The 21788-nt window shown below is 43.8% G+C and overlaps 1 protein-coding gene across 8 annotated transcripts in view; it reads right to left on the bottom strand.

Annotated features, from left to right (window-relative positions):
- Nucleotides 1–1392: 1392 nt before the first annotated feature.
- YEATS2 (YEATS domain containing 2) overlaps nucleotides 1393–21788 on the bottom strand; it is a 100237-nt gene continuing 79841 nt past the window's right edge. For all 8 annotated transcript variants that reach the window (XM_070509337.1, XM_044771168.2, XM_044771164.2 and 5 more), the window contains 11 exons: nucleotides 20954–21137; nucleotides 16510–16638; nucleotides 15937–16035; nucleotides 12246–12348; nucleotides 11035–11108; nucleotides 9301–9380; nucleotides 8422–8623; nucleotides 6549–6775; nucleotides 5553–5627; nucleotides 4686–4759; nucleotides 1393–3252 (listed from right to left, as the gene is read on the bottom strand). In XM_070509337.1, the coding sequence (XP_070365438.1) occupies nucleotides 3144–3252; nucleotides 4686–4759; nucleotides 5553–5627; nucleotides 6549–6775; nucleotides 8422–8623; nucleotides 9301–9380; nucleotides 11035–11108; nucleotides 12246–12348; nucleotides 15937–16035; nucleotides 16510–16638; nucleotides 20954–21137 (1356 nt within the window). In that variant the 3' untranslated portion in view covers nucleotides 1393–3143. The remainder of the gene's footprint in view (nucleotides 3253–4685; nucleotides 4760–5552; nucleotides 5628–6548; nucleotides 6776–8421; nucleotides 8624–9300; nucleotides 9381–11034; nucleotides 11109–12245; nucleotides 12349–15936; nucleotides 16036–16509; nucleotides 16639–20953; nucleotides 21138–21788) is intronic.

Genomic DNA, 21788 nt, shown 5'->3' on the forward strand with positions numbered 1-21788 from the left:
CTTTCTACGCCCTGTGGGAAGGCCTGACATCGTGTTACTGGAGTGGCCTTGAGAAGCAACTGAGACAAGTCTCAGCTATGTGGTCCCAACACATATACATCATACACACAATATACGTAGATAGAGACAGAAACGCACTGGGAATATTAACAGTGGTTATCTTTGAGAAGGGGAATTATGGGTAATTTAAAATTTTTTACCCCTTACTACATTTGCTAAAGTGTCTATATAATAAACATTTTTGTATTAATTCTGTAAAGAGAAAAGTTTTTTAAAAAATAAAAAACAATCTGTTTGCTAACTTCAGCCAAAGAGTCCACTATTAATCACTCCATAACCAAAGTTGGCGCTGCCACGCGCTGCCTCCACCAGCCATGAGGATGTGCTAGGAGGCCCCAGTGCAGCAGCCCCTGAGGTCCTTCCACCCAAAGTCATTCAGACCCGAGTCCCACCGCTCTGTGCTCCCTGGTGCTTCACACTCAGAAAAACTCACCACAATACCAAGACTTTCATTTCTCTAATAACTCCAGGGTTTTAGGCCAAACTCTAAAAAGCATCTTTGAGAAAACCTTGGCTCTGCTGGCTGGTGGCCCTGCAGCCCACCCTGGGGAGATGGGGGCCGTTCCCCTGGGAGCAGGGTCACCTCCGCTGGCCCCATGCACACAGGCTCCTTCAGTCAGTAAGAGGGAGTCCCCGACTAAGGTAGCGCCTGTGACAGTGAACTTTAACGATCTGTTCTGTGACTCCTGTCAAAACCATGGCGGCAACAATTAACAGGAAGGGATCTCTGCAATGGCCCTACTCTGCTCCAGACCACTCGCTCCCCAAAGGCTGACAGTGGGTGAAGTTGGGTCCCAGGAAAGCTACCTGCTTGGGCTGCATCACATGCCTCCTCCCCAGAACCGCTTGCCGTTGAAGAGCCAAACCTTTCAAAGCCTTTAGTTCTTCATGGTAGATATAAAAAGTGGTCATTTCTGAAATGTCTCTGCATTTTTTGGTAATTTTTTAGACATCATGACAGCAGATGGTCAAAGCAGGACCAAGTAATTCCTTCAGACCTCAGCACAGGCAAACCCAACACACCAGAGCGTTTCTCCTGGACCACAGCGCTGTTTCCTGCTCTTCCTTGGCTCTGAGCTCACTCAGGGAGGCGTCCTCTGCCCCAGGCTGTCGGAAAGCATTATGCCCAGGGTCAACACGGATCTTCCAAAGGTTTTTCAGACTTTTATGTAACTGTAACCCTTTATCTCGCCGTAGCTGCAAATTCTTTTTGAAAAGAAGTGGAAGAATTAAACACACAAACACCTGTACCTTTGCCCCATCCCAGCTCTTTCTGACCCGAGGCAAGGGGAATCCTCCCAGAGGGTAGTGCTTCACACTCAGAGAAACCCATCACAAATACTAAAAGATTTATTGTAGATATTTTTGTTCCACAATTATGTTACACGTTATGATACAAATACATGTGAGACATTAACACATATGGGGACTGTTAAATCATTTAACTTTCTTTTGCTAAAAGGTAATTTCCTTGGGCGTTCATACCTGTAATAAATGACTCAGCTCTCACTGGGATCGAATCCTCCGCCCTGTTGGTCTCAGGCACAGTCCACGCTGAATGCCTCTGTACATGTGCCAGTAACCCCGCTTGGAGCAGTTCACGTACAGACTATCTGAGCCTTCACCACTAAGCTATTTTATACTCAGCCAAGGCATGGCCTAGGCCTAACCAAATAGATTTCCTTCTGCATTTGCAATCCCCAGATGTTGAATAAAAAGGGGCGATTTCTCACAGTCACCTCCCTCCTTCTTCTTCTGACTCAAACATCTATAGGACTCATGAAAACATGAATTATGTTTCGTGGATAAGTTTCTTTGACTGTGACTCACAGGTTTCAAGTTTTCTTCGAGAAGATTCCTAACAGAGTAAATTCTTTCCTTTCCTTCCACATAGACTGTTGGGAAGATGGGGACAGAGTGTCTAATGGAACTGGACATCACTCAGGGCACTGCTAACCTTCCTCCTCCTACTCACCTCTCCTCCCGTTGAGAGGGGCTCTGCGCATGCACGCAGTCTGTTCTCACCGCTTCTGAGCACTGACATCCCTGTCTCTCAGCTTCAGCAGTCATTTCTCTACCTTTAAGGCACTCACAAGTGAGTGTTTCTTTGAAACACTTTTCTTCTTGGGAAAAACTCCTTAACAGAGAAGAAGAGGACACCAAATACACTGATAGGATGAACAATCCCAGCAGGCCCATCCCAGGGGCTGCTCCCCATCAGCCACCCAACATGGATTCAGTAGCAGAAGCTCCTGCAGACCATGCAAATGGTGTGGAACCAGCTCTCTGCCCAGGACGTACGCAAAGCTGGTACGCATCTGCCAAGTGCCCAGGTTTGTGGGTGCTGTCTGTGACTAACACATCACTAACATGACTTCTTGGTTATAGTGAAACCTTTTCCTGACTATTCTGGGATCTGTGTGTCCCTTCACAGTGCTCTGAGACTGGTGGTAGCAATGCTCCTGTGCCTCATGAAACAAGAATTCTGTTCTGTTTGCAGCCTCCCAGGCTTTTATTTTTTCTACACGTGATTACCACTTCCTGTAGCTCATTCACATGGGCTGACTGTGGATCCTCCACACCACGGGCACCCGCTGAGTGCTGAAGGCCAACCCTCCTCCAGATGTTCCCAGGTGACAGCTGGGCTGCCTGGAACCCCAGCCCACAGAATGGGTGAGATCTCTAGTCCACCAGACTCACTTTCTGCCTCTTGGAGGGAGACTCAGGCCCAAGGTGCCCCCGAGGACACCCAGAGGAGAGAAGGACCTGATGCATGTGGCCCGGCCCAGCTCTGAGACTCTCACGGAGCCTGCACGGAGAGTGGACAAATGCAAGCTGACAGAGCATGCATCCACTCACAGCTCCACTCTAAAATGAGGAAACACACTTCTGTCCTAAAAGGATCTGATCTGGGACTGAACGCTCTGGTGTTACACTGCATTAGGTGGAGGTAATGGTTTGGCAGCCGTGATATTCTGAGGCACACACAAAACAACCTCCTTCCCCAAACAGAAGAGTCAGCACAGTTCAAAGCTTCGGATGCAGCTTCAAATCCTGCTTTTCTAGGGGCATCTTCACTCCATTCACTGATCTTCATTCAGTATCCCCATGTGTTTGTTTGTGAGGAAGTCCAGAAAGGGAATGTTGCAAATGGCCTGGTGAATATTACTCACTGTAATTTCTTTGGGAATCCTGGTCCAAAAAACAAAGGGTGTTAGGTGCAGTTCTCTTGACCATTGCACAATTTAATCACTTAATTTATCAGAAGGCCCACCCCCCTGACACGGGTTCTAATAGAAGGGGACAATGATGAGTGACAAGGCCTGATTTAGGGCCATGGGGAAAGGAGTGGCAGGAGCACTCTCTCTCTCTCTCTCTCTCTCTCTCTCTCCCCTTCCCACTGATTCCTTTTCACTTTGGCGAAGATCTGGCCCACCCTCTTGACAGTCAGCCCTATTCACGGCTCAAATCTGACTTCCTAGTCACATGCATGAGATGGATTTCAAAAAGTTGGTTGAATGGTTAAGAAAAAAAGAATCTGAGGGTTGAGAAAAGAGAAAGGAAGTAAAGTGCACAAGAGAAAAGATGATATTTCTATAATTCAGTCTTATAGTGAAAGCTGAGCCAAAGCACCTCAGAACTCTGGGACCATATTTCCCACCTCTTGGCAACATGGGAGAAGGAGCTATGCCAGGCCAAATGTGACATTAGATGTTCTTACCAAAAGCACCCAAGTCGCTGTACCTCCACAATCAGGACCATGGAGGGAGCCAGGGCCACAGAAGGCGCTCAGCCCTGCCTGGGTTTCAGCAGCACAGTAAGCGGCATTGCTGAACTCCTTTGTTCCCCTCTGTTTTCTTAGAGCTCCCCGGCACTGCCAGAGGCATCATATTCCCGTGAAGTCTGACCTGACAGTCCTCCCATCAGGCCTCTTCGGGTCCTCACGCACTTTGTTACAATTTTATAAATTTACGACAGCCTTTAAACGCAATGGGATAAAATTTTTGTTTCCTTTGGAAGGAATGCCAGGATGTGGAACAAGGGCTACCTGTCTACCATTCCTAAGAAAAGAGAGAAATTCAGTGTCCCAGTCAATGATGATCAGAGAGCAGTGGTGAGCCTGTGGGCTTTACAGCCAATGAGATCTGAGTTTAAATCTGGGTTCTATCATGCACTTCTGGGAAAGCCAGGGAAGATCACCTTTCAAAGCCTGGTTTCCCAATTTCTAAAGGGAGTAAGACTTCTGTGATGAAAAACAAATTAGATAACATATGCAATCCTGGCCCCAATATGTGACACATAATGGACACTGTCATTATCTTGACCTGCAAAGAGCTCGTATTTGTTCAACCAACCCTGTAACCTAACTGAGTCCTGCTGAAGAGTGTCTGTGAAGCAGTGATTGGGAAGATACAGGCCTCTGGGCACAGCTGAGCTTTCACAACCAGGAGAGTCTCTCAAAATGACCAAGCAAAACCTGAGTCTGTCTGGCACTGAGAACGTCCCAAGCACTGACACCTCCATCTCCTACTGCATTGATGCAAACCTAAAACATCCTGATGGGCAACCAAACTGTCAGGAAATATCTGTAAGCCGGACATCACCGACTAAAGAGGTAACGGTACCTGTTGTGAGATGCTGTCTGGTAGCCAACTGCCAAAGCCTGTCTCAGGATGTCGTTCACCAGCTGCTCCGTGGCCTGCGACAGAAGACGCTGTCACTCTCAGAAATGGCCATCTGCTCGCTGACAAGGAGGGATGCACCTGACCCCATCCCACACCCTAAACTTTCGAAACAGTTCTATCTAAGGATACAACTGATGCTTGGATACAAAAGTCCTTAAGGAAAAATTAAAGGTCCGAATAATGGACCACGAATAATAGGTTACAATGATAGAGGCCATGATTCTAAGAAATTACGAATGGGGGTAATTTTCATTAATCAGACATTGTTTTAAAGGAAAACAGGGGAGGGTTATTCATCAGGTCTCGCTGCTACTGGAGAGGATCCCCCAGGAAAGGGACTGTGAGCTGGGCTCAGGCTGGGTAAGGAAAATAGTTTTGTCATCCCCCTTCCAGGGATGGGACGGCTGTGGCTGTTTCTCTGTTGTTGTTGTGACATGTGGAGTAAAGCTTTGCTTCTGTCACCTCCTCAAGCAATGAGAGCACTGACTGTCACCTCAGACTTCTTAAAAAGCACTTGAAATGGCACTAAAAAATATCATCAGAGTGACTTCAGCACAGAAATTTTTACTGCAGATGCTTCAACACTCAGAGGAACGAGTTTAGTTCATTTAAAAATCAGAAGAAAAAAACGAGAAAACTTTAAGCCTGAATAAGATGAGAAATCTTAAAACCTGTCATCTCAGTTCCACTTCTGTCCTTGTCCCTTACTCACAAGAGCCTGGGATCAGACTGTCCTGCTGGGCCAGCCCCCGAGGGCTTTAGCCTCTAGGGTGGCTCATGGACCCTCTGCTGCCAGCAGACACCCACCTTTAAAATCATGTCCTCCACCACCGACGCATACACGTTCTTGTGAAGCGCCACGGGCTGCAGGGTGATCCCAATCTGGAAAGGCAGAAGAAAACCACTTGTTCCTATTTCTATATTAAAAACAGCTTCTCTCCAAACAAGCAGACTTCTCTGATATCCAGAGAGATGCCCACTGGAAGATAACTCTACAACTGTTCTGGATAAAACTCGCAGGGAAGGAACACAGAATATAACCACTGAAAGTATATGATATGCTCTTTCTCCACGTTTCTGAGTGATTATTACAAATGCTATTAAAACCCTGCTTTTATACCTAAATCTGTTTCATTGGAGAACACTGTCGGGATTTGCCACGAATTCTCACAGTGGGTTTAACAAGTTGGAAAGCCTGCAATCAGACTCTAAGGCCCTATTTGCAGAAGCTGATGAGGATGCACTTGGAGCTGCGTCTTGCCCCGTGTTTTTCTCCTGGAAATGAACAGAAACGCTGTCTTTCCCTCCGGGTCTCAGCAGCTGTGCAGGTGGCGACACCGAAGAGCTGCTGAGTTCCATCCTGTGGGTAACTGACTCTCCCGTAGCACAGGGCAGTGTGGCGCACCTGCCCCAGGCAGGGCACTCGGGAGCTAGACACACATCAGGGAAAGCTCACACGCGGAAGCATAACTTGGAAACATGAGGACGTGCCTCATGAGGGAAAGGTGCTGCCACTGACACAAATGAGAAGAAAGGAGATGAAATGAAAAACCGCCTGTATCTAGCTGCCTTGGCTTCAATTCCATGTTCAAGAAGCAATCTTTTCACAGGTCACTAATTTTCTTGCCCAAGGGCCCTGCCGTGGGCAGAGGGGTGGCCCAGAGAGCGTATCTCGATTTACAGGCAGACGTAAATCACAGATGTACTTCACCAGGAGAGTCTGGTGTCAGTTTATAAGGCTGGCCGTCTCAGCACCTCGCACCTGGCTTGTGATCTAGCAACATCACAGGCCACAGCACCTACCTTCTGTGTGATGTCCCCAATGAATTCAGACCCTGGTGTTGGTGGCAGGTAGAATTTCATCTCTTCCTGTTTCTCTTCCTGCTCTTTCTTGACGTTTATCTTGAACGGCTCCGAGAGGTTGAGGATATCCACCTCTTCCTCGTTCTCCGGCTCTCTTTTCTGAAACTGTTGCAGGTCCTCCAGTTTGCGGCAGAGGCTGTCAGCAGAGGAGAATGACGACGGGCACTCTAAATGAGAGGTAAGCAGTCTTAGGACAGCTGTGGTGACGAAAGAAAAGGACTTTCCATCTCCATAAGGCCAACAGTCTGAGGCTCAGTAAGTATCAAGGGAGCTGACCTTCTTTCTGGTTCTAAAATTCTATGGCTCTATAGTCATGAGAAATGGTAATTCATGAGGCAGACAGGCATCTCGTGTTAAGATAGATGTGATGTAACCGCAATCTCAGACAAAATGACAGAACATCATTCTGACTTCTGCTGCCCAAAACTAGGCCATCCTCCCAACCCCAAAATATTAAACTGATTGTTTTCATATTTTAAATTCGGGAAACTTAGAAATGCACAGTGAAGACAATAACAATCACTCGCATGCTCACTGCTCAGAGGTAAGAACTGTTAACATTTCAGTAAACACTGTGCATCAGCCTTTCATACGTTGATTTATACAAAGCCTGACAAAGAGGATCAGAACTGTAAAGGCAGCAGGGCTCTAGGAATCTTCTAGCGCATCCCCTTCACTTTATGGATGAGTGAGGTCCAGACCAGGTACAAGACAGGCATTAGGGCCCCAAGCAGGGTGGTGGCAGAGCATCCAGCTCCTGGCTGCTTCTGTTTCACTGACTGGGCGCTCAGAAACTAATCAGCGATGTCAACAGAAAGCCTAGTGCACGCACAGTACCGTGCTTCACGTAGAGCACCAGTGAAGCACGGGATAACCAACACGGTCTCTGCTCTCAAAGAGCTTAGACATGTAAATCCCACCAACCCTCAAGATTCTGATGTTAGGTGCCACCAGAGGCCAGAGAAAGGAGAGGTCACCCTGCATTAGGGCTCTCAGGAAAGCTTCACGGAGAAAATGGGACCTGCGCTCAGTCTGAAAGGACCCTCACACCATCCCTGGGCTCCCAGTTCCCTCAGCCTGGGAGGTGGGGCTTCTGTTTTCCTACAGAAATGAGGTTGGGAGGAGAAAACAACCCTCCTTATTCTTTAAGGTGAAAACTCAAAATATTCTTCTCCACACACATCCTTTATGCCCCATCCCCCGCCCCATACAGCACAGCTGTTTGTGTCTTTAATATAAAACAATTCATTTCATCTGCAACACTACGATTTGTCTAGGTCGTGCCTCCAACACTGGGCAGTGCACCTCCTAGTGAGGTTAGAGACACAGCACCAGAGAAGACGGCATCCCCGTCTCCAAGGAGACTGCAGTCTCGTTTATCAGGGCTGTAAGGTCACAAGGGAAGAAGTCACTTCCACCTGGAGGAGAGGAAGTAGATCAGGAGAGTCTTCAAAGAACAAATGGTGCTGAGGAGGGGGACGCCTGAACACACAGCGTGTGCCTGCTGTATGGCATGGGCTGGAATGTTCCTGGCTGGGGCACAACACTGGGGACACTTGGGCACAAACAGTTCTGCAGGGACTGTACTGGGGGGAGGGAGGAAGGACACATGGCCAGAGGTGAGCAAAGGCTCTGTTCTCCAAGGCAACTCTTGGAGTCCTCGGTCCTGTCACCTCAGCTGAAGGAGAGAGCACTGAAAACGGCTGGGGTTGAAGCGGCCCGAACACCACAGAGGCCGAAGAGATGTGAGTGTGTTCCATGGAACCAGCTCTCAGGCTGCCGACGAGGTTCCGCGAGTCCGCCGACGGCTTACCTGGCTCGCTGTCGATCTGGGTCAGCACATCCTCGATGGAGTCCCCATCGCTCCTCAGGCTCTCGGGATCCGGCGGGGTGTAGCCGTGGCAGCGACACCAGTGAGCAATGTGCTTGGTTTTGAGGGGAGTCAGGTGGTGAAATCTTGGGTTCTTCTCCAGTATTTCTTGTAAGACTTTTCGCATTGTCATTGCTCTTTGCCACTTAAAAAAAAAAGTTTTGAACCATAACAAAATTCTTTCACTTAGGAGCGTGTTCAAACAAATCACCCAGTTGTAAACAACCATGCTAACTTCACTTGTTAGAATCATTTTTTCCTAAGGAAATGATTACTCCTCAGCTTAAAAAAAAGTAAAAGAACTTCCACCTAATGCTTATAAAATTAAACTGAAACTCCTAGGTTTGGCCTATAATGTTTTCACCTGGTCTCAACCTATGTTCCCCCCACTTTCCCTCCTTCCCCAACTTTCCCCAAGTCCATCACACTGACATTCTTGCAGCTTTCCAAGCACGGCTTCGTACATGCTCTTTCCTCTTACATCCCACTGTCTGGCATAGTAGCTGCCACGTTAAGTACTGAATAAATACTTGATTTCATTTTAATATACTGAAATTCATAAAAAAATTTTAGAAACTTTTAGCAATGCAGGAAGGAAAGTAGACCTCTCAAAGGCTAGCTACAGGTCTTTGAAGAATGAGATATTTTTAAGTGAGAAAAAAAATTCTACCATCAAATATTTAACAAAATATGCTGCAAGTGTCATTGTTTCATATGACAAGGTTTGTGGAGGCAGCCAGGATGCATGTGGGTTCTGGTTCCTTCTCCCCCCAGGCTCTTGGGTGGCAGTTGGCATGTTAAATAGGCAGACATTGGGATTACCTCAGCCGCTCTCCTTTTTCCAATGTTCCAGCCATAATACTGCTCCACAGACTTTGCAGAAAAACAGCTGGCATCTTCACCTAGAAAGCACATATCCAGCAACCTCTGAATAAAGTTGTTATGACTTAAATAAAATCTTTTTTTTTTGAGGAAGATTAGCCCTGAGCTAACATCTGCTGCCGATCCTCCTCTTTTTGCTGAGGAAGACTGACCCTGAGCTAGCATCTGCATCCATCTTCCTCTACTTTGTATGTGGGATGCCTGCCACAGCACGGCTTGATAAGCGGTGTACAGGCCTGCGCCTAGGATCCAAATCAGCAAACCCCGGGCTGCCAAAGTGGAGCATGCGAACTTAACCACTCTGCCACCGGGATGGCCCTGATTTAAATCAAATCTTATTTGCTGGAGGCATGTCCAAAAGTTTCTTCAGACCTCTTTACTGGATATATGCTCGTTCCTGGGCAAGTTCAGAGGCAGCATAACAGAAAACAGAAGGCATCCCATTTGTGTGTACTCAAAATGCCCCTCCGTGGGCAATCATCGACTTTGGTAGGGCAAGCTTCATGGTAGGTGGTACCTACTCGACTAAGTGGAACTGGCACCCCACTCGGAGTGGGAGCAGCAGACCTGAGACCCAGCCCTGGCCTTGCCATTGGCTCACTAAGTGGCCTTGGGCAATCCACATCCCCTCTCTGGGCGTCAGTTTTCTCATCTTTCAAAGGAGACTGTTAGGAAAGATGGTCTCTGAACTGCCTCCCAGCTCTCTTATTCTCTATTTATATCAAAATTTAAAAAAAAATGAGAGAGTGAGTTTTGCATTTTTTTCTGCTGGGCTAGGAAAATGTTACTGAAAGTTTACTTCAAATTACCTCGAAATAACCCCTTGAACTTCAACCAAGAAAAAAAAAGGAAATTTGTTTGCTCTAAGAGCTGGACAAAAAGTGAGCAGGGAAGTCTGTGGCTGGCCTGTCACTTTCGCATTCCATGAGCTCGAAATGACAACCTGCCGCATCCCTTCTCTCCAGCTGCTCATGGTGCCCCTGCCCAAGAGCATACACCTCAGGACCCCAGGTTGCCTGGCCCTCAGGAAGGGCTGTCGATTCTGTCAGATCAACGGGGGCTGAGAAGCAGACCACTCAGTCTTGCTAACAATGGGCAGGGACAGAGCAGACTTCACTGCTGGAGGTCTTGATAATCCTGCATTTCTACAAAGTGAGCAATGAGTGTCAGATGAAAGATTACTGGCTTTGGAATCAAAGAGAACTCGGTTTGTATCTGCCTCACCACCCAGAGCTAGCGATGTTGACTAAGTTTACTTAACCTTGCTTACCCCCGGTTTTCTCATCTGTAAAATGCAGATGATACCACCCATCCCATGGGAGATGATTAAATGAGACAGTAAATGTAATGAGCCTGCACGTAACAAGTAGGCAAATACTAATTCCTTTCCTTATTAATAAACATTAAAAACTAATGCAGTTTTAGTTATATATAGATTTATATTTACATAAAATAATAAATGTAAAAAATTCCTTCTACAGATCAGACACAGTGAAAACAGTAAAAGACTGACTGGTTGTCCAAGATATGATGAATTCTAAAACACTGCAAATGAGCTGTAGCTAAAGCTTCTTAAGATAACTATCACATCAGTATTAATTTACAATACCACGTGAATTCAGTTGACTCAATAGCTTAAAAAAAGGATCCATATTTTCAGTATAATTGTCTTACTTTTTGCAGTGATTAATGGAATCTTCTTAACTACTGCTGTTAAGAGTTGCTGAATAGTTTCTAAATGGTCAATCCTGAGGATAAAAGAAAATAAAGTAGTAAATACATGTAGCAGTTTCTAGCCATATGTATACACACATGAGTTTATGTACATACTCCCCCTTTCCAAGGGAATTACCACTTGAACTAGTTATATCGGATGTCTTTCCCTCCATAGACAGCCTTCTTTATAAACCAAGAGCATTCTATGCTCAAAAAGAAAAAGTCAAGACTAAATAAATAGATGAGATGCCAAGAATGGCAAATAATGCAAACATCACATTTTATCTATATTTTTATTTTTTTAAAGATTTCATTTTTCTTTTTTCTCCCCAAAAACCCCCAGCACATAGTTGTCTATTTTTAACTGTGGGTCCTTCTAGTTGTGGCATGTGGGATGCTGCCCCAGCATGGCCCGATGAGCGGTGCCATGTCCACACCCAGGATCCGAACTGGCAAAACCCTGGGCCGCCACAGCAGATTGCCCGAACTTACCCACTCAGCGATGGGGCCGGCCCAATTTTATCTGTATTTTTAAATTAAATAGCCACATAATCTTTCTGCAGCGTGAGTGCCACTAGAGCAGAAAATTCTATCACACAAATGCCCACCTCAGGGTTGTTACAGTTCATCCCACAATAGCTAGGTTTCTATTGTCCCCGGCAGTTTCAGATACTTCAAAATACATAGTCAGAGGCGGGTTCCCAATTTGGAAATTAGAAAATCTCACCAAGTCTTTTCAGAAAAAAGCATGAGTTTGCACGGCCCACGAAAAGGAAGCTGTTTAAGATCAGGCAGGTATGTGGAGACTCAGACACCAAATGTACATACATCTGAGTAATGACATTACGAGAAATTCTACCCCAAGGATTCAGCACAGAAAGTCCGTGTTGGCAAGCCCAGTTGGAGGGAGACGTGTGATTCTACCTGCACTTCTGAGCGACAGATCAAGAGCTGTCCCAGGTCACGTCACCGTGCTAAATGAAGACTCGTGAGCTGCTGTCAAGTGGCAATACGTGCTCACTACACCCGGACAGAAGGTCTCCACCCATCGAGGGGCTTAACTCTAGACACACACCTCTACAGAGATGCAGCTGTCACAGGAATCGCTTTTAAAAAGTACCATAAAAACCTGAAAGCAGAATCCCCCAAGGAAAGACTGAAATAATTACTTAATGACATAGTTTCCCAGCTCAGAACTTTCTTCTGTTTTCACTGCTGTCTGCCCCTCCTGAGAGGGGCAGCTTGGCCCAGGTGTTTCTGGTTCAGTCTTCACTACAAGGGAAGAGCAACAAAGAAAGAGCTGTCAGCGTTCAAGGATGGAAGGACACGTGCAGGCAGAAACAAAAGCGCTTCCACTGAAACTCAGTGAGGAAACTGCCACACCAGCTGCCGCGGGACACAGCCAGGGACTGAGATGGTGCCTACCATCACAGGACCAGCAGACAAGGGAAGAACTGTTAGCCTGGGTCTCAGGAGGAGCAACGCCAAGCTCATGACAAGGCGGGGCAATAAAATGACTTTTTAGATATTTCTTAAAGGGCCAACCACACTGCTATGTGAGATCTCTCTCTGTCTCTCTGTCTCTCTGTCTCTCTGTCTCTCTCTCTCTCACACACACACACACACACACACACACACACACAGCCTTGAATAACGCCACATTAAAATACAATGCTGGCTTGTTCTAAGGATATCATGTCTCCAGCTAAGTTTGTCACCTTCCAGCATTATCTTAGTGTTCTGAGACACAAAGCAGATAGCAAAAATCAGATCCACTGTGCTTGGAAATATCCATACTAATCACGTTAGGCTTATAACAGTCATGTGTCGCTTAACGACAGGGCTAACAACAGCTGAGGACTGCGTTGTTAGGCAATTTCACCATTGTACAAACACAATAGAGTGCACCTGCACAATTCTAGATGGTATAGTCTACTGCACATCTACGCTCTATGGTCCTAATCTCATGGGACCTCCGTGGCATACATGGTCCGTCACTGACTGAAACGTCCTCATGCAGTGCATGACTGTATGACCAAAGCTACTGACGGAAGACAGCAATGTCTCAGGTGCATGTGTCTTCCTTTACTTCCAGTTTTCTTTGACCAAAAACCCTGACCACACACGTACCATTTCTGCATCAGCTTCCCTCCCTTCAATCTTTCTCCTTACAAACCATCTTGTACATCAGAACCAGACAATTTCCCAAGGACCTTTATAGTGTCATTTTCCTCCTCAACATCCTTCAGTAGTTTCCTATATAACAAGGGTCTACAAATGAGATCCACTAGTATATCCTTCCCCCCTTTTTACTGATGCATAACTTGCAGAAAATGCACAAATATTAAGTGTACAGTTTAGCAAATTTCATCTATGCATATACCTACCTATGTACCCACCATCCAATCAAGATACAGAGTATTTCCAGTACTCAACCAGGCTCCCTTACACTTTTTGCAGTTCCTCCCTGTCAAAGATAACCACCTTTTGTCCACTTGGAATTTCATATAACTGGACTCACAGTGTACTTACTCTTCTGTGTCAGCATCTTTTTAGCTATTAAAAATAACGATGCAGGGTTGGCCCCGTGGCCTAGTGGTTAAGTTCAGTGTGCTCTGCTTCGGCAGCCCAGGTTTGTGGGTTCAGATCTGGATGCGGACCTACACTACTCATCAGCCATGCTGTGGCTTCCTCCTCTACATACAAAGTAGAGGAAGACTGGCACAGATGTTAGCTCAGGGATAATCTTCCTCACTAAATAAATAAATAAAACAATGGACATTCTTGTATATGTCTTTTGGTGGACACATGCATGCATCTCCTAAAAGTGTATTTGCTGGAACGTAAGGCAGATGCATGTTAACTTTATTAGAAACTGCCAAACTGCTTTCCAAAGCGACTGTTTCAATTTACAGCCCCACCAGCAGTGTATTCAAGTCCCAGCTGCTTCACATCCTTGCCACCACTTGGCACTACCAGTCCCTTTAATTTTGGTGATACAACAGTATCTCACTATGGTTTTAATTTGCATTTCTTTGATGACTAATGAGGTTGAACAATTTTTCATATCCTTAAGAGGTATTTACATATCCTCTTCTGTGAAGTACCTGTTCACATTTTTTGCTCTTTAAAAAAAAAAAATCAGTGTCAGTCTTTTTCATATTGATTTTTTTTTTTTTAGTGAGAAAGATTGTCGCTGGGCTAACATCTGAGCCAATCTTCCTCTATTTTGTATATGGGATGCCATCACAGCATGGTTTAATGAGCAGTGTGCAGGTCTATGCCCAGGATCCGTGAACTGGGGCCGCTGAAGCAGAGCACACGAGCTTAACCACTACACCACTGGGTCAGCCCGATTTTTAGAAGGTCTGTGTATATTTTGGATATGACTCTTTTGTTAGATGTATCTACTGCAAGTATCTTCAAGTATGTGGCTTGACTTTCACTCTTAATTTTGTGCCTCTGATGAAGTGAGGCAGTGGTAATAAAGTCCAATTCATCAATTTGCTTTTTTTTTATGGCTAGTTTTCTTGTGTGTTCTATCTACAAAATATCTTTGCCCAAGGTCATGAAAATATCCTCATATTCTCTTCTGGAGGCTTTATCGTTTTACCTTTCACATTTAGGTCTATGATCCAACTCAAATTAACTTTTGTTTCTGGTGTAAGTAAGGCAGGGGCCAAGGTTCAGTGTTTTCCCAAATGGATATATCCAATTAACCCAGCACTACTTCTTGAAAAGAACAACCTACTGAGTTTGTCATAAATCAGGTGACCACATACGTGTGAATCTATTTCTGGGCTCTCTCTTCTGCCCGTTATTCTGTCTATTCTTGAAACAACAGCACACCTCAATTCTGCAGCTTTAGAGTATACCTGGTGGCCCAAGTCCCCGCTTTCACTCTCAAGACTGTTTCGGCTATTCTAGGGCTTTGCATTTCCATACACATTTTAAACTTAGCTCGTCAATTTCCACACACACAAAAACAACAAAAAGGGATTCTGATTGGAGCTGTATCGAATCTGTATGTCATTTTTTGGGGAAGAATTGATAATATCAGGTCTTTCAGTAAATTAACATAATTTATTATATGTACAATAAATTATTTGTAATTTACTATATCTATAATGGCATATCCTTCCATTTATTTAGTTCTTTTTAATTTCTCTCAGAAATGTTTAGTAGGTTGTTAACATTTAATTTCTGTAGGAGTGACCTTGCTAATTTCACTGGTAGCAATACCAACCCCTATCATTATTGTAGATGTTACAGAGGTCAAATGTGTTGCTCTCAACCACCGCACTATCTCAGTCTACTCAATAGTCAGAAATGTCCCCACTGCCAGCTTGTCAAAGTCTGGCTCTATCTAAAGCTCCTTTAGCACCACTATCCATCTCAGGTGAGTCCCTCTAACTGGTCTACTCCCCCAAATAAGCCCTGAGGCCTTGTCTCTACTGTCCCCTTAATGCAGCATGTCCCTTGACCTCTCCACAGCTAAAGATGCTTCCCCCTTTTAAAGCCCAGGTTATAAGCCACGTCCCATACAAAGTCCTCTCCCCGTCCGCAGCCCACCAACCCTGACCAGACACCCCAGATGGAAGGATTTCAGCAAGCATTTTCCAGATCACTTATCTAGCACTGGTCAATCATTGCTTGCTGTCTACTGAAACTCTCTTCAATCTGATTATAACTTCTTGGAGGGCAGAAATCTCTGCATTTCCCTCAACGTCAAGTCTACTATAGAAACACGACATATTTTTGAAGTGACTGATTCACAGATGCTGAAAATTCAAGGGACTCAGATTACAGCAATGTCTTGCATAAAACTTCTGGGCAAAAATACCATGAGACACCACGTACCTTTTGTAACAGTTGCTGGAGCAGAGCTGGGGACGACTGGTGTCGGGGCAGCAACAGGCAGAATGGTAGGGGATTTGCTGGCAGAAAATGACTGAACCACTAACAGGCAAACAAGGAGGGGAGGATATAAGAAATATAGAAATTATTTTAACAAGGATGATCTAACTCCCAGGGGATAGCCCATTTTAAACTAAAAGCACAGAAACAATTCCAGTAGAAGAGAAATGGTACGGTGCTTTTTTAACAGAGATTTGACGAGGTGGGCTGTTCACTACTAGCGGGGGCTTGTTACTAAACTAAGAAAATAGCAGTCCAATGAACCTGAACTCTCACAAATGCTAAAAACGTTCCCCTTCTACCCCACTTCAGAAATGGGCAGCATTTAGAAGCCAATGGCCCGTCTGGGCTTTACTTTCAGTCCTAGAGTCAGTGCTCTGAGTTCAAGGTGCAGGGACACTTCGATAGCTGACAGGCAGGCTGCACAAGGGAGGAGCAGTCACCAACTGACAGAATACGGACTGTCCCCACAAGACAGACCCGGAGACAACCACAACCCATGGCTGAAGGACTTACCTTTATTCACAGGCATCAGTATAGTCTGCACGCCTCCCGACGTATTCACACTGAGGGGTTTGAGCTGGCTGGGGATCGTCAGGACTGCCTGCTGGGGATTGGATTGGCTGGAGTGAATCTTTAACAATCCTAAAATAAGTTGGAAGACAAGGCTGAGCTGAAGATCAGATGCTTCCTTACATTTCCTGCCCTTTTTAGCACTCAGTTGAAAATTCCACAGGAGGAAGCTTTAAGACATCTACCCTTTTAATAAACAAAGAGCTGGAAGCATGAGGCAATGGATGTGGTAGATTTCACAATGAAACAATGATGTGACAATAATGATTTATTTTTACTCCAGTCATAAATACAGAAATTATTGGAAAAGGAGAACTAAAAGAAAAGAGAAAAAGTCACCCAAAGTCCTACTGCAAAGACAACCAGTATTAACATTTTGAGATAGAAAACAGTAAACATGGAAAAGAACTATGACAATTTGTTTCGTAGCTGTGATATGTACAAACTGGATATAAAATTTCATATTCTGATTTGGATAATTGTCATTTTCCCACTTAAAAACCTTCTCTGGTTCCCGACCACCTAGAGAATGTTTCCCAAATTAGTTTCAAAGCATTCATAGTCCATTTTAATTTGGTCGCAATTTATCTGTATCTCCTTTGCACTGTCCCTATATAACTAATACTTAATCTGTCTACTTGCCATGCCTTATAATTTCCTATCTCTGTGCAGCCCTTATTTTTCAAACATCAGATATCCTCTACTTATTTTAGACAGGGTCATCTCCCATTTATCTTTAAAGGAAATTTCCATATTCTCATTTTCACTACAAAACCATTCCAGGCATTCAGAAGGCCATGAAAAATGACAAAGGACATTTATTGTGAGACAGCACACAAGACACAACACATGTTATAACATGACAACTACTTAAAAACCGCATCCTTTAGGCACTGGAAAACAGTTGGTTTAAGTTAAGGAAGTGAATAATCTTAAACACTTTCTAGAACAAAGCCGTGAATAAACAACAAAATCTTTCTTTGGTATAGATGAGTGTTAAATCAGTAGAAGTCTAAGTATTCACTGAGATGTGCGCTCAGAGAGTACCACAATGACGTGATTATTTTCATATTTTTCAAATGCTTATTTTTATCAAAATATTACATGCCTATCAGTTGAAAAGTAAGAAAGTGCTACAAGGCTTATAACCAAAAATAGCCTTTCTTTGCCCCACCTCCCTATGCTCACCTAGTTCCCCAGGAGCCCGCACTTTTAACCCTTTTGGTCCTTTCTTTAAATATTTATTTCAGTATTTAAAAAGAATGTGCATATCGTAGGCCTTGACTCATTTTGATGCAACATGTTGATGTTGCATGCTGACTTACTCTTAGGGTGCGCAAGCACTGTAAGGCACTTAGAGCCTCTCCTCCCCATACTCCAGAGAGTAGTGACTCCAGTGATCCCAAGAATACCATGGTACTGGATTCCATTTTATTTTCTGGAGTTAATAATTACCTCCTTTTCCATTTGCTTAGTTCTCTTTCAGCGTCTTACTAAGTCTGCTTGCCTCCTTCAAAAACGAAATAAACCACCCCTTAATACAATTCTCCACAGTCAAATCTCCTAAATAATTTATAGCTGCATTTCTTCTAAGAGCTATCCTTCCTGGAGCTCTCTGATCCGCTCACTTTGGACTGTCGATTCTAGGCCTGCTGCAAAGCTCGCCTCCTGGGGACGTCCTTCACCGCTGCCCTGGGAATTCCCTCTGCCTTCCCTCTACGCTGGGTCCTGTTTTCTTCTTCTTAAGTCTGCACCTCTTCACTCTGGTAAGACACATATTTCAGCAATGTCTTGAGTCAGGGTGCGGAGAAAATACATTTGAAACTTTGCCTGTCAGAAAATATTTCTACGCTCACGCTCAGTAATGATCTGGCTGACTAGAGAATTCTAGGCTGAAAGTAATTTTCCTCTAGAATTTTGAAAAGTAATATTCCAGCTTCCTGCATGGCTACTGAGAAGCTCAATGATAATGTAGTTTCTGAACTTTTCTATTTTTTTTCCTCTCTGACAGCTTTTAAGATCTTCTCTTTGTCCCCGGTCTTCTGATTTCAGGAACAAATTACGTCTCCATGTGAGTCATCTTTCATTCACTCCGCTGGACACTGTGCCTTTTCAACCTGGAAGTTGGTGCCCTTCAACTCTGGGATCAATTGTTTCATTTCTTGGACCATCTCCTTCCCACCATTTTCTGTTTTCTTTCTGGAACTCCTTTTAGTCTGATGTTGCCAGAGTTCCCTGATACATCATCGAATTTTCTTTCTTAGTGTCTACTTCTTGACCCGTTCCCTGCTTCCACCTTGTGCCCCAGAGTTTAGTCTAAATGCTGCAGCCAGTGATCCTGTTCAAAGGTAAGACAGATCATGTTACTCCGTAGCTTAAAACCCTCCAGTGGCTTCCCTTGGACTAAAAGTCAGAGTTCTCACAATGACCTACAAAGACCCTATAGGATTTGGCCCCCATCACTCTGACCTTGTCTCCAAGTATTCTTCTCTCCCTTGCTCACTCTGCTCCAGTCACAATGGCGACCCTATCCAAAACTGAATTTAACTAAAAAAATAATTTAAAAATTAAGTTATACCTCAATAAAAAAAAGAGTATATACACATGCAAAAAAATTAATAGTCAGGAAACAGTTTGATTCTTTTGTGAAAACATTACACGGAAAGTTTCATGAGCAGCATCCTAGGAAACCAGAACTTAAAGCAGAGACATCATTTACTGCATGTTAAAAACTTAATCAGAAAAGAGAAGGGCATTCCTTTCTACAATTTCTACTCCAGTCCTAACTGGAGATGGAAGTCACGGGAAAAACAGACCAGCCTTGATCTTCTGGTCTCTAACTATCCAAAAAGCAAACGAGATACAGGGGCTTGGTTTGGAGTCATGTATGAAATGTAGTGGCAATAACAACAACAAAAAGAACAACAATATCCACAAACTTTTATCCAAAGGTGTGAGTGTGTGTGCGTGTTTATCTATATTTATGTGTGTGTATATATTGGTGATACTCAGCTTTTTCTGTGTCATCAGTGCCAGCTAGTCAACTGTTATCAACTGCAACATGGCAATACATACAGAAATTAAGAGTATTCAGAAACTTCTATAACAGCTTGACATTCCTGCAACATTTTTATTGTATTTTACAAAAGTATCTGTACTGGACTGTAGAAAAACAGAACTGATCTTCCAAATTTGAAAAGCAGCGCTGTACATCCTATCAGCCCCCCAGCATCTGGGACAGCACGATGTAATCAGAAACATTAGTATTTCAGCGGCAAAACATGAATATTCATATTAAGTTGTATGAATAGCCTGTCAATGGAGGTCAGATTTTGCCCTAAAATTAGTTATGAAAAAAACAACTTTGGTTTTCATGGCTCTTTGGATTTTAGAATTGCAGTTAAGGGAATGTGGACTAACAACACTAAGACTGATAAGGCAGCAATTATCTATATAATGTCTACTCCATGTCAGACAGTATTCTAAGCATTTATATATTCACTCATTTAATCCTCTCAACTTTATGATGTACATATTATCAACCTCATTTTACAGCCAAGAAAACTAAAGAAAGTTATTTTAATTGAGGCAATCTAGCTGTAGGATTTGTTACCCAAAGTAAAAGGCACACTTTCCTGGGCCATTTAGCGTGGGCACAAAGATCTCATACATCTCACCAGACCTCAGATGTGTCACTCTAACGCTGCCCAATATAATAACTAATGCCAAAGATCAGGACTTGGAGTCATCAAGGCTAATTTATATTTTATATATTTGGTTTATTAAAGCAAAGAGATATACGATATTTTATAGTGAGTTCCATTCAAAACTGATGATTTAAAAAGAAAAATTGCTACTTTAAGGAGAGCAAACTCTCAGTTCTCCATAAAGTTACATTATAAAAGCAGCTAAAATAGTCAAAAGTTCCAGACGGCTAAGGTTTTATTACATCACTTAAAAATTATTATTCAATCCATGGAACCATCTCAGACTTAAAAATATACATAGATTTTAAATAAGAATAATTTGTCTAGGGCCAGCTTGGTGGCGCAGTGGTTAAGTGCGCATGCTCCACTTCGGCAGCCTGTGGTTCACAGGTTCGGATCCAGGGCACTAACCTATACACTGCTCATCAAGCCATGCTGTGGTGGTGTCCCACATACAAAATGGAGGAAGACTGGCACAGATGTTAGCTCAGGATAATCTTCCTCACCAAGAAAAAAAAAAAGAAAGAAAGAACAATTTATCTAAACAGCAGCTATATGAAAAATGTTGCTGAGTTTATTATTTTTAACAACTTAACATACAAAATATTATTTAAGACCTTCCAAAAATATTCTAGCTCAAAGAAGGAAGAGAGAAATAGTATCATTATAATACAACTGACCTGATACTGTGGCTTTTCCAGAGATAGGGTTTGGTGTGGACACCAAGGATGTGGCACTGATGACAGAGGGGGTGGTAGTTTTGCAGGTTCCCATGGTGGCCTGGCTCACACACACTTGTTGCTGCCCAGAAGTTTTCATTACAGAACCTATTGTAGATGATGAACTGGGAACTGCTCCTTCTGACTGCTCATCCACATGGCCAGAAATAATAGAAATTAACAAGAAAGCAGTGTAACTTACTTAGAACAGTGACTGCCATGTAGTATACTCAATAAATATTGTCTATTAGTTATTATTACCTACCTATTAAATGTCATGCCATTTTAAAAGATTGTCTCTCTAGTTCGGCAGTTCCTACACTTTTGGATTTCATGGAGCAGAAAAATTTTTAAATTTTAAAACAAGGAGGTATCATAGGGTTACCACATTAAAAAACATGCACCACCTATTCTATCACTTTATAAAAGGGCATTTCAACACCAAAAAGTAGGAGGACATAATGTCAGAACGTAAAAATGGAATAAAAGGTGCTTTATTAAAAACTCACTATAGTGTTTTAAAGTTTGTCACATTCATTCAACAAACATCTACTACACGACAGGCACAGTGTTAAATGCTAGGGCCCAGAGACAGAAGCCCTCAAGGAAGAGAGGGTCACCACACCGTGAGGAATACTACAGCAGGCACAGGTACAAAGCACCATCACAGCTGGGAGGAAACCTCCTACTGCCTCGGGGTGGGGTGGTGAGAGTACTGGGAAAAGCTTCACGGAAAAATATGGCACTTTAGGGAAATCTTCAAGATTCACGACAGGGAAAGGGGGAAATGAAAGAG

The sequence above is a fragment of the Equus asinus genome, chromosome 5, assembly GCF_041296235.1.
Source record: "Equus asinus isolate D_3611 breed Donkey chromosome 5, EquAss-T2T_v2, whole genome shotgun sequence".
Lineage (NCBI taxonomy): Eukaryota > Metazoa > Chordata > Mammalia > Perissodactyla > Equidae > Equus > Equus asinus.